The sequence below is a fragment of the Pseudopodoces humilis genome, chromosome 29 (genome assembly GCF_049639895.1).
Source record: "Pseudopodoces humilis isolate 2021_Gansu_Grassland_sample_001 chromosome 29, ASM4963989v1, whole genome shotgun sequence".
Classification (NCBI taxonomy): Eukaryota; Metazoa; Chordata; class Aves; order Passeriformes; family Paridae; genus Pseudopodoces; species Pseudopodoces humilis.
Window position 1 is genome coordinate 2,212,481 of NC_142228.1, and position 12,387 is coordinate 2,224,867.

The 12,387-nt window shown below is 62.9% G+C and overlaps 2 protein-coding genes across 2 annotated transcripts; both read left to right on the forward strand.

Annotated features, from left to right (window-relative positions):
- Nucleotides 1-564: 564 nt before the first annotated feature.
- PSMD3 (proteasome 26S subunit, non-ATPase 3) lies at nucleotides 565-5,844 on the forward strand. Its single transcript, XM_005531423.3, has 12 exons — nucleotides 565-810; nucleotides 1,699-1,889; nucleotides 2,619-2,756; nucleotides 2,931-3,067; nucleotides 3,155-3,345; nucleotides 3,525-3,628; nucleotides 4,161-4,275; nucleotides 4,497-4,616; nucleotides 4,692-4,795; nucleotides 5,005-5,160; nucleotides 5,255-5,305; nucleotides 5,392-5,844. Exons 1-12 carry the CDS (start codon nucleotides 639-641, stop codon nucleotides 5,467-5,469), a joined length of 1,557 nt encoding a protein of 518 aa, XP_005531480.2. The 5' UTR covers nucleotides 565-638; the 3' UTR covers nucleotides 5,470-5,844.
- Nucleotides 5,845-8,079: 2,235 nt separating this feature from the next.
- On the forward strand, nucleotides 8,080-10,681 carry CSF3 (colony stimulating factor 3). Its single transcript, XM_005531519.2, has 5 exons — nucleotides 8,080-8,167; nucleotides 8,593-8,762; nucleotides 9,121-9,228; nucleotides 9,344-9,490; nucleotides 9,717-10,681. Exons 1-5 carry the CDS (start codon nucleotides 8,152-8,154, stop codon nucleotides 9,885-9,887), a joined length of 612 nt encoding a protein of 203 aa, XP_005531576.1. The 5' UTR covers nucleotides 8,080-8,151; the 3' UTR covers nucleotides 9,888-10,681.
- Nucleotides 10,682-12,387: the final 1,706 nt, after the last annotated feature.

Consider the following 12,387-nt stretch of genomic DNA (forward strand, 5'->3'; position numbering starts at 1 on the left):
CCCAAGCCCACAAGGGACCCTTCACGGGATCCCCGACCAGCACGGTCCCTCACGGGACCCCTCACAGAATCCACGATTGCAGCCCAGCCCTTCACGGGACCCACGGCATCCCCGACCTGGCCCCAGCGCGGCCCCTCAGGGGACCCCTCACGGGTCCCCTCACAGAATCCCCGGTCACAGCGCGGCCCCTCACGGGACCCTTCACGGGATCCCCCACCACAGCCAAGCCCCTCAAGAGCCCTCGCGCTGCGCCTCAGCGAAGACTCGCCCTCGCCCGCGCCCCCAAAAGGCGGGAACGGTTCAGCGCCCGGCGGAAACACCCGAAAGCTCTACGGAGATCCCCGAGGGAGTGAGGCGAAAGAAGCCGATCGATGCCGGAACCCTCCGAGAGGTCTCGGCCGAAACCCCCGAGATGGAGGCGAAAATCTACGAGCGAAGACGGAAATATCCGAGAGCGACACGGAACTACACGAGCGAGCGCGACGGAACTCTCCGATCGCTGCCTGAGATTGCCGAAAGCGGGGCGGAGCAACCCGAGCGAAGGCGGAAACGGCCGAGAGAAAGGCGGAAGGAGACGATCGTATGTCGCTCGGCGCTCGGCTGGTCGCGCCTGGCGGCCCGTTGTGCAGTGTCACGCCATGAAGCAGGACGGAGCGTCCCGCCGCCGCGGCGACAAGGCCAAGGCACCCCCGGAGGGACCCCCGCCCGCGCCCCCCGACGTCGAGATGCACGAGGAGGCGGCGCCGGTGGCCTCTGAGGCGGCCGGAGAGCGGCAGCCGCAGCGGGAGCTGGACACGATCACGCTGGAGGGTGAGGGGGGGGGGTGTTGTGGTAATGGGGGTGTCTGTGGCGATGAGGGGGGAACTGGGGGGTCTTGGGGGTAGAAGGGACCTGGCACAGGTCCCCTGAGAGGGGGGGTGTTGGAGGAAGGGGACTGGGAGGAGGTATAGGAAACCCTGAGGGGGTTGGGGAGGGGGTCAGGGGTTGAGGAGGGGTGGGAAAGAGGCTGGAAAGGTGTTGGAGGAGGGGAATGGCGGGATCAGTTTGGGGGGGCAGTCGGAGGGGACTCTGAGGGAAAGATAAATGAGAGGCGAATTTAGGGTGGGGGAACACTTTGGGGAAGGGAAGTTGGGGGGCAGCATGCGGGAAAGGGAGAGGGGAGGTGTGTTTGGGGGGGTGTCACTATGGGTCAAGGGATTTAGGGGGGCACAGAGAGCGAAATGGAAACGGGAGGTGTGTTTTCTGTGGGGGAGACACTGTGGAGAAGGGTATTTGGGGCAGTGTGTGAGGGAAAGGAAGGGGGAGGTTGGTTTTGGGGGCAGTCACTGAGAGATGGGAGATGGAGTTGTGTTTTGGGGGCGTCAGTGTGGGAGGGAATTGGGGCAGCTCTGTGAGGGTGTGTTTTGGGGACAGACTATGAGGGACAGGGGAGCTGCAGACCTGCTGTGGTGGGACCCACAGGGGTGCAGAGGGAGGCTGGAGCCCTTCAGGGGGAGGGAGAAGACTCTGCAAGGGTCTCGCCAGCCCCCTGCTGCAAGCAGGGACAGCCCTGAGGGCAGGGCAGGTCACTGGGGACACCAAGGCCATGGGCAGAGGGAGCTCAGAGCAGCAGGACAGGGCGAGGGGGCAGCCCTGGCTTTGCTCCGGGGTGCTCCTGTCAGAGGATTTGAGGTGAGGGGTGTCCATGTGCCCCCACAGACATCAAGGAGCACGTGAAGCAGCTGGAGAAGGCGGTGTCGGGGAAGGAGCCGCGCTACGTCCTGCGGGCGCTGCGGGCTCTGCCCTCCACCTCCCGCCGCCTCAACCCCAACGTGCTGCACAAGGCCATCCACGGCTTCTTCACCTCCAACTGCACTGTCAGGGACTTCCTGCTCGGATTCCTGGAGGAGGTAGGGACAGGGGTGGGGAAGGGATGCCTGCCCTCACCTCTGCCCTGCTCTGGTGACACCCCAGCCCAGGGGTCCCAGCACAGGAAGGATGTGGAGCTGTAGAAGTGAATCCAGAGGGATGGAACAGCTCAGTTGTGAGGAAAGACAGGGAGAATTGGGATTATTCAGCCTGAAGAAGAGAAGGTTTAGGGGTGACCTAATTGTGGCCTCCCAGTATCTGAAGAAGCAACAGGGAAGATGGAGAGGGACTGTTTACAAGGGCTTGGAGTAACAGGACAAGGGAGAATGGCTTGCCACTGACAGAGGGCAGGATTAGATGGGATATTGGCCAGAAATTCTTCCCTGTGAGGGCAGTGAAGGACTGGAATGGATTTCTGAGGAAAGCTGTGTCTGCCCCATCCCTCAAAGTGTCCATGGCTGAGTTGGACAGGGCTTGGAGCAGCCTGGTTTAGTGGAAGGTGTCCCTGCCCATGGCAGGGGGTGGGACTGGATGAACTTGAAGGCCCCTTCAACCCAAAAAAGTCTGGGATTCCATGATTCTTTCCCTCTCCAAGGAGCCTCTGGAATACAGCAGTGGGGTTTGGGGACACTGGGGACGTGCAGCCCCTCTGCTCAGACACACATGTGAGCAGGGACAGGCCCTTGCAGTCCTGGGCTGGCTCCTGTCACACCTGGAGCAGAGCTGTCTCCACACAGGGACAGCGATCCAGAATTTCTCTCTCCCCTCAGTCCATGGACACAGAAGCTGAGCTGCAGTTCCGCCCACGGACGGGGAAAGCAGCCTCAGCCCCTCTCCTGCCAGAGGTGGAGGCCTACCTGCAACTGCTGCTCGTCATCTACCTGATGAACAGCAAGAGGTACCCCGAGGTGAGACCCCTGAGCTGCCCCCGCCGTGCCCCTGCTCCCCGGGCATCCCCTGGCTCTGCTCCACTCATCCCAGCAGTGTTCACTTGCTCCCCCCAGCTCAGCCCCACAGCCCAGGTGGTCTCTGCCCCTCCTGGGGTCAGTCCCCTTGCTCTGACCTCCCTTCCCCTCCCGCAGGCTCAGAAAGTGTCCGATGACCTGATGCAGAAGATCAGCTCCCAGAACCGCCGGGCCCTGGACCTGGTGGTGGCCAAATGTTACTACTACCACTCCCGCATCTACGAATTCCTGAACAAACTCGATGTGGTCCGGAGGTGGGATGGCTCCTGTGGGGGGGCTGTCCCTCAACTTGATCCCCCTATTTTCCTCCCTCTTCCCTGACTCCCTGTCCCTCCCTGCAGCTTCCTGCACGCCCGGCTCCGCACGGCCACGCTGCGCCACGACGCTGATGGCCAGGCCACGCTCCTGAACCTTCTCCTGAGGAATTATCTCCACTACAACCTCTACGACCAGGCCGAGAAGCTCGTCTCCAAGTCCGTGTTCCCCGAGCAGGCCAACAACAACGAGTGGGCTCGGTACCTGTACTACACAGGTGAGCACCACTCGGTGCCTGCCCTGGCTCCTGGCACCCTACACCGAGGGCTCCAGTTCCTCAGAGAACCCCTTTGAGCAGCTGGAGGTGGGGCTTCCAGGCAGGATTTGGAGCCCCATCCACGTAGGTCAGGTTGGATTCACTGGGTGGCTTTCCCCACCCGCCCCGTGTGGGCGCAGGGCGGATCAAGGCCATCCAGCTGGAATACTCGGAGGCGCGGCGGACCATGACCAACGCCCTGCGCAAGGCCCCGCAGCACACAGCCGTCGGCTTCAAGCAGACGGTGAGTGGAGAGGGAACAGGACCCCCCTGGGTTGGGTCTGAGACCCCTTGGGGTTGGGATCTCACAGGGCTTGGATGTGGGACCTTCTGGGATGTCAGGCCCCATGGTATCGGGTCCCCTGGGATTTGGTACTTCCCACGGTCAGGACCAGGACTCCCCAGGAGTGGGCTCCACAGTGATGGTTCTGTGACTTCCCAGGCTTGGCATGTTCCAGGATGAGATCTGGGACCCCCCAGGATTGGGCTATGCAGGGACAGCTGTGGGATCTCCAAGGGCTGGGCCCCATTGGGACAGGTTTGGGACCTCCCAGGGTGTTGAGCCCTGCAGGGATGACAGGTGCAGGATCTCCTAGGTTTGGAGCTTCCCAGGGACAAATCTGGGACCTTCCAGGCCCCACAGGGACAGGAACGGGTTTGAGATCTCCTGGGGTCTTGTGCCCTGTGGGGGTGTGTGCAAGACCTCTTGGAGTGCACAGGGACAGAGATGGTTTCAGGCCCCGTGGGGACTCACTCAGGGTCTCGCTGTGCCCCAGGTGCACAAGCTGCTCATCGTGGTGGAGCTGCTCCTCGGGGAGATCCCAGACAGGCTCCAGTTCCGGCAGCCCTCGCTCAAGCGCTCGCTCATGCCCTACTTCCTGCTGACCCAGGGTACGGCCGCCCACCCCTGCCTGCCTCTGTCCTTCCTGCAATGTCAGAGAATCATGGAATATCCTGAGTGGGAAGGGACCCAGTGGGAATCCTCTTCTCTCCCCTTGATGGGACTTGGATGCAGATGCCACTTGGGAAGGAGGAGAAGGAGGAAGTCAGCCAGCCCTGACTCACTTTCCCCAGCCTTTCTCCTTCCCCCATTCCCACCTTCTTCCCTCCAGCCGTCAGGACAGGGAACCTGGCCAAGTTCAACCAAGTCCTTGACCAGTTTGGGGACAAGTTCCAGGCCGATGGCACCTACACCCTGATCATTCGGCTGAGGCACAACGTCATCAAGACAGGTACGAGGGTGTTTGGGGACCCCCAGCAGGCTGGGCAGGCCTGGGGGGCTGCATCCCGTTCACTTCTCCCTGCAGGTGTCCGCATGATCAGCCTCTCCTACTCCCGCATCTCCCTGGCCGACATCGCCCAGAAGCTGCAGCTGGACAGCCCCGAGGACGCCGAGTTCATCGTTGCCAAGGTACCAGCACAGGGAGTCCCATCCCTATGGGGTCCTGGGGTGCCCAGAGCTCCCCACCCTGCCCCGTTCCCCCATACCCCCTCCCTGCAGCACCGCTGGGTTTGGGTTGAGGCTCCTCCAGGGCAAACTGGGGACTCTTGGGGCACCATATCCCCACTCTGTGAGCCCTCGGGGACACCCTGTGCCCTGCCCCGTGCCCGGGCTCACAGGCCATCCGGGACGGCGTGATCGAGGCCAGCATCAACCATGAGAAGGGCTACGTCCAGTCCAAGGAGATGATCGACATCTACTCCACACGGGAGCCCCAGCTGGCCTTCCACCAGCGCATCTCCTTCTGCCTCGACATCCACAACATGTCTGTGAAGGTGAGCACTGCGTGTCCCCAGCTCCCTGATGGGGACAGCAGGATGTGGCTCAGGGCTGGCTCAGCTCTGAGCCCCTCCTCTTCTTCTTCTCCAGGCCATGAGGTTCCCACCCAAATCTTACAACAAGGACTTGGAATCTGCAGAGGTGAGATCTCACCAGGGTCTCTGCAGCCACGGGAAGGATGTGGCTCCTGTCCCCACCTGCCACCAACCTCGGCCTTTGCTTTCCAGGAGCGCCGGGAGCGTGAGCAGCAGGACCTGGAGTTTGCCAAGGAGATGGCAGAGGACGATGACGACGGTTTTCCATGACCCTGGGCCTGGCTGTATTTTTTTATTTGTCCCTTGGACAGATGGTGGCTGAGCAGGGCCCTCCGTCCCCCCCCAGACCCCCTTTTATAAATCCCTGCATGTCTGTACTGTGGGAGGGGACATGGGGGGTTCCCTGGGCCCGCACCCCCTGACCACCTGCACTTGTGGTGGGACCCCCCGTCCCCAAAAAACATCCTTAAAAGGATCCCTGTGGTGACATCGGAGCCGATGCCAGGGGGGCTGCGAGGGGAGCGGGGCTGGAGGGAGCAGGAGTGGGGTCTCCACTGGTGCCCCCCCAGCTCCCACGACAACAACGGGGTCAAACTTTGTTAAACTTCAATTATGACTTTTAAAATAAAATATGGAAAAACACCAGGGTGGCTCCTGCTGTGGGTTTGTTGGGATGGGAAGGGGCATGGGGCTGGTTTGGGGTCTCTGCTCTCTCCCTGGGGCTGGGCACCAGTGATAGGACTAGATCTGGTCAGGCCTGGAGGGCCTGGAGCTTTGTCTCAGTCGTGCTGGGAGCGGTCCCAGCAGCTCCAGGATGCTATCCCAGGAGAATTCCATTGGGAAAGGCACAGAGCCCCCCTTGTGCCCCACAACACCACCCCTGGGGGTGATGCAGCCACTCCAGGTGGGGTCCCATCAGCATCTGGGATGAGTTCTCTCAGAAAATCTGGGAAACTCCCAGTCACACCCATGCTGGGATGGCAGCCAGGGCTGCAGGTCAAGAGTGGGGCTGTCCCAGCCCATTCCCGCTCTGGTGGTCTCTGGGGGAGACCAAAGAAGGCAAGAGCCCAGCCAGGGGCGCTGGGGCTGGCACTGGGGACACAGGGACATCCCAGGAGCACTGGTGGAAAGAGGCTGAAGAGGAAGGGTGACACAACGGCGTGGGTGCCCAGGACAGTCCCTGGACCGAGCAGCTCTGGCCCCATGGTGGGGGGGTGGTTTGCTGGGCCAGCTCCTTCCCCCACCCCCCAACACCCACAGTTTCAGATTTGAAACCACTTCCTTCCTTGGAAAGCTGACAGGGCCTTTGGGTGCTGATTCAACCCCCCCACGCCCCCATCACAATTCCTGAAAGCACCATCCTGCTGAGAGGGCAGCTCTGGGGTGATCCTGTGGCTGCTCCTACTGAGGGGACCCCACTGAGCCCCTCTATGGCCTCTGGCTCTCCCTGGCTCCGGGCTGGGGACAGGCAGAGCTGGGGGGGCTGTTTCTCCCAAAAATCCCATCAACAGTCTCTTATTGCCAAGGTCCCTTCACACATCCACAGCGCAGGACATTTAGTGCTGCCAGGCTTGAAGGGAGGTCATCAGCAGGTTTTAGAGCACACCTGGCTGTGCCAGGAAGGCTCAGCTTGGTACTCATGGATTGGCTGCAGCTGATGGGGGTTTATTTCCCAGCTGGAGGCAGGAACTTCCAGGACTTCCAATTTCTGGAGCTGGTACTATGGCTGTACCCCACAAACTGTACCCACAAAGTACCCCACTGGATGTGTGGCCCATCCCAGCGCCCACCAACATCTGCAACCTGCAGACACTGGGTTCCCTGTCCCCATCCCTGTCCCCATCCCTGTCCCCATCCCTGTCCCCATCCCTGTCTTACAGCCTCCAGAGGGGCAGCGATGGGACCCAGGCAGGGGTCAGGAGTGCAGAATGAGCCTCCCCAGCCCGACGCTGCTCTGGGGTCACCCTGTCCGGGGCTGTGAGGGGAACGGGTGCCTCTTGTGCCCCAACTGGCCCGTGTAGGGCAGGAGCCGGCCAGCTGGCACCAGCCCAACAGATCCTGGAAGGACTTGCGGGAACCGGCACGAGCCAAATTCCCTCGTCAGCGCAACGGGGCCAGGAGCAGCCACCCCTTGCCAAGGGCTGCCCTGGAAGCCTCTCCCCTGTAGGGCAGAGTGGGGGGTTGGCCCCTCGCAGGTGGGGTCAGCCCGATGTGGCTGGTGCTTGGTGCTGCTCATGGGGACCCTGGGCACAACCCTGCCCCACAGCGCCCAGCAGGGCAGGATCTGGCCCCGTGCTGCTGCCTCAAGGAGCCGCAGCCCTGGGCACGTGCCTGGCCCGGGTCACACCTTGGCCACCTCCAGCTGGTGCCACCACCCTGAAGGTCACACCGCCAGCACCAGCCCTGATGCCGGAGCGAGGGTCTGGGGCAGCTGTCAGGGAGTGCTGCCCACGCGGGCTGGGGATGGGGACAATGCCAGGGTGACAACAGCAGCGAGAAGCCACCATCCCCTTGGCTGGTGGCGAATGACCCTGCGAGCGACCCTGCACGTGATCCTGCTGTGCTGGGCACTGGCCCACCTGGCCAGTGGAGTGGGAGCCCTACGAGCAGGTTAATGAGTCACCAAGACACCGCCTGCCCTGTCCCGGCACCAGCCTCAGTGCCTGGGCTCCTCCGGGCGGCTGCAGCCTCCCCGAGGGGCACCGCTGCCCACCGGCCCCGGGAAAACCCCACGGTGTGGCCGCGGCCGAGCACCCGGTTCGCGAGATTTGCATGCTGTGATTAAGGCAGTGAAGCAATCGCGCTGTTGCCTCATCGGTGAGAATCCCCGAGGCCCGAGTGCTATAAATGCCCCCGATCAATGAGCACAGCCGGGCAGGAGAGAGCGGAGCCGGGCCGGGCTGGGCAGGGCCGCACTGAACAGAGGAGGAGACACCGAGCCGGGCACCCACCATGTGCTTCCTCACCCGTGAGTAGCCAGCACCCAGTGCAGCACCCTCATCTCCCACTGCTCCCACTACACCCGCTTCCCCCACTGCTCCCGCTGCACTCAAACCACCCCAAAACCTCACTTTTCCCAGAGACCAGCTGCCCCCACTGCGCCCAGACCACTCTAAGAGTAGCACCCACTGTCTCCACTGCACCCAGAGCACCCATAAACCCACCCTACCTGTGGCACCTGCTGCACCCGCACACCCACAGCCCCCTGCTGCTGCCCTCGGCACCGCTCGGATGCAGGAAACACTGGTCCCTCTCCCCTTTTGGGGTCTCCGCCCCTTCCCCAGGCCACGCTGCTCCCACCATCCCCAGGGTGGTCCTGGTTGCTGAGCCCATCCTGGCTGAGGGCTCGGGGCTCCCTGGGGTGCCGGGGATGCTGAGCCGCTGTCCCCGCAGGTGGGCTGGCGCTGCTGCTGGGCGTGCTGCTGTGGGCGCCGTGGCGAGCGCTGCACGGGGCGCCACTGACCGAGCTCTCAGGGGACCAGGACTTCCAGCTCTTCCTGCAGAGGAACCTCGAGTTCACCCGCAAGATCCGTGGGGATGTGGCCGCCCTGCAGCGCGTGGTGGTGAGTCCCACACGCTGCGGAGGGGGGATGGCAGCCACTGTGAGGTCACAGATAAGGTGACCTTCCCCTCCCTGCCCTTATCGGCACCGCAGGGCCAGGAGCCAGCAGTGTCCCCTGCACTGCCCAAGGCTCAGCCCCGGGGTGTTGGGGCACCCACCGGGGACACGTGGTGACCTTCCTGGGTACGCACCTTGCCAGGGCAGCCACAGCTCCGTCCCTGTTACACCGGGTCCACTCCATCCCCTCCCTCCTCCTGGCAGGGCTGCACAGGGTCCCACACCCCAGGGACGGGATGCTGGAGGGCGCTGGGGGTGTCGGGGTCCTCTGGTGTCCTGACCCTTGTCCCCTTTGTCCGCAGTGTGACACCTTGCAGCTGTGCGAGGAGGACGAGCTGCTGCTGGTGCGGCAGCACCTGGACATCGCCCAGGCGCCGCTGGAGCAGTGTCACAAGCGAACCTTCCAGGCAGTGAGTGCGGGCAGCCCACCCCTGCCATGAGCTCGTCAGCTCTGTCACGGCTCGGGCCACCCCAGAGTGCCCCGTGTCACACCCAGCCCCTCTGACCACGCCGTGCCCCCCACAGGAGACTTGCTTCAGCCAAATCCGTGCCGGGCTCCACATCTACCAAGGCTCTCTGGCCACCATCCAGGCCCTGCTGCCCGGGCACGCTGGGCTGGTGGAGACCCTGCAGCTGGACATGGCCAACCTGTCCTCCAACATCCAGCAGCAGGTGCGGGGGCAAGGGGGGAGCTTTGTGGGGCAGGTGGGTAAAGCAGGGGCTGCATCCCAGAGGAGGAGTGGGCATGGTGGGGGTTCCATTCACAGAGAGGGGTGGGCATGGTGGGGGCTGCATTGACAGGGAGGGGTGGGCATGGTGGGGGCTGCAGCCCCAGGAGGGGCACACTTGGGCAGGGGGCATCTCCAGGCCTGGAGCTGATGCCTCTGCCTGGCTGCAGATGGAGGACCTGGACCTGGCCACGGTGACGTACCCCACAGAGAACCAGGACCCCCTCCCCACCTTCTCCTCCCACTTCCACCACCAAGTCGGCGGCTTCTTCATCCTGGCCAACTTCCAGCGGTTCCTGGAGACGGCATACCGGGCACTGCGGCACCTCGCCAACCTCTGACCCCTGTTTGTGGATGTCCCACCTGAGGGACATCCCGAGAGCACCCCATTTCCTGCTTATTTAATATTTATGGCTATTTAATATTTATCTGTCTGGGGATGCTCCCCCACCTGCGGCCCCGGGCAGGTGCCAGGGGATCCTGTGGTGGATCTGTGCACAGGTACCTGTGCAGCATCACCCTTGTTTAATATTTAAACACAAGCGTATCTCTGCTATGAGGTTCTGGAGCTGGGCTGAGCACCCACAGCTGCTGCAGGCACTGCCTGTGCCTCAGTTTCCCCACAGCTCGCACTGCTGGGGCTGCTGCAGCATCCCACAGGAAACCACCTTCATTCCAGGATGAGGATGCTCCAGAGCAGCATCTCCCTGTCCGGGCTGCAGCCTGTAGGGACACATCTGATGGGTGTTATTTCTAGTAATTAATATTTATTAGCCATTAGGGAGGGAGGGGAGGCAAAATGGAAGAACCATAGGGATGCAGCAGCCTCACCAGGATGAGGCTTTTCCAGGGAGCCCCAGCATTTTGGGGAGCTGCATCTCTGTCCCCCTTCCCTGCTAAACTTGGAATACTTATTGCAGTTTAACTTATTTGTGCCCACCCCTGGCCGGAAAGAGCCACTTGGACACATTCCCATCCTCCTGAGCCTGACGCAGCCCCGGTCCCGTGGCTGTGTGGGAGCTCTGGGCGTGGGGGGTTTTGTACTGTATTTATTGCTGCAGCTGGGTGAGCCCTAAGAAACACCCGCTTTTTTCTATGTGATAAAAAAGGAAATAAACTCTATTTTTGCACTCTCTCTCTCTGTTCCACTGTCTCCTGCTTGTGTGGGAGGGAGGCAGAGTGGCCAGGGTGTGGGGATGCAGGGACAGAGACACGGGGGATGAAGGAATGGGACTTTGGGGTGGGGCTGTGGCTGCTGGTGTCAGCTCAGAGATGAAATGCAGCCCCCCCAGTGCCCCCACCCCACAGCCTGAGCCCACTGAGGGCCAGGAGGCACCGTGGGACAGCTGCTTCCTCCCTCGCCCAGCAGCGCTGCTTGGGCAAGAGCCGATTCCTAGAAAGCTCCGGAAGCTTCCCGCGCTGGCAGCGCCTGCCGAGGGCACCGGCACCATGCCCAGAGCTGGCTTGTGGGCTCATCCTGGGGCTGGTGGCACTGGGGGGGTCCCCAATCCCCCTTTAGCTGCTGTTGTCACACAGGAATCTGCCCCAGAGCTGCCCAGGGATGTGCCCAGAGCTGCCACGGTGGGAGGAGGCTTTCAGCAGTGAGGATGGACAAAGGAGGCAGCCCCAATGTGGCTGAGCAATGGCAGGAGAGCCCTGGGCATCTCCCCTGCCCCAGAAAGCCCCTAAGGGCACCCCCAGCCTCTCCCCAATGGGTGTTTGCCCACCCTGGGCTGTCCCAGCTCCACCAGCCCCATTTCCTGCCATCGGGCCCACGCTCACATCCCATGACCACCAGCATCCCTCACCACACTCATCCCAGTGATGATCCCAGACAGAGCCCAGTGCTGGGGCGTGCCAGGGCTCCCAGCTCCTGCCTCCTGCCAGCTGTCAGCCCTGGGCAGGGGCTGGCACAGGCTGGAGCCCCAGGGTCACAAACTGCCAGGGGGAAGCCCTCGCCCGTGGACATTTGGCTGCACACACCCCACGGGCAGCAGTTCCCTCCTTCCTCCCTCGCTTACAGAAAACCCCTTTCTCCTGCTCCAGCCCCTTCCTGTAAGGGGAAGCTCCGGTGCCAACGCCAGGCATGGGGCTGCCTCGGCAAATATTGACAGAGCTGGGAAGGCCACGCCAGGTCCTGCTCTTTGCTCCGGGCTAACGGTAAAGAGCTGCCCCTGAGCGAGCAGAGGTGCCTGGGCGGGTCGGTGCCAGCTCAGGGTGGGACTCACAGCAGTGTCAGGCTCGGTGAGGGCATCCCAGCCCATCCCGCTTCGTGCCAGGCTCTGTGCCCCACCCAAGCCCGCAGCTGCTCCCGGCTGCCCCGGGTTGGGATCACGGGCTGGACCCCTGGGGCCGGTGGGAAGGGGAGGATGCTCTGTGTGTGAAGGCCAAGGACCAGCAACACCTGCAGCTACCCCAAGTGCATCGGGGTCTCTCCCTCCGGCAAATCCTGGGAGCTGCCGGGAGCTGAGCTCATTCTGGGATCAGATGGGGTCAGCCCGGCCCTGAGTCACTGTCCTGCTGCCTCCTCCTTGGCCACCAGCCCCTGTGGCACTGCTCCAGGATCACCCTGTGCCCCAGCTCCCTTCACAGCCTCCCAAAACAGGGCTGGGAACCCCACTGGTGCCGAGGGGGGCAGAGGCACAGCCCAGCCCCAGGAGTGGGCTTGGAGTCACGGTGCCCTGAGGGAAGGGCTGGTGCCCGCTTTCCCCTTTCTTGTGAGTCAACACCAGTGGAAGGGGCAGAGGTGCAGCCGCCCTGGCCCTGCCACCCCCTCGGGGACAGGAGCTCGTGACAGCTCTGAGAGGATTCACTGCTGGAGCAGCTGATGGGGTGTGGGGA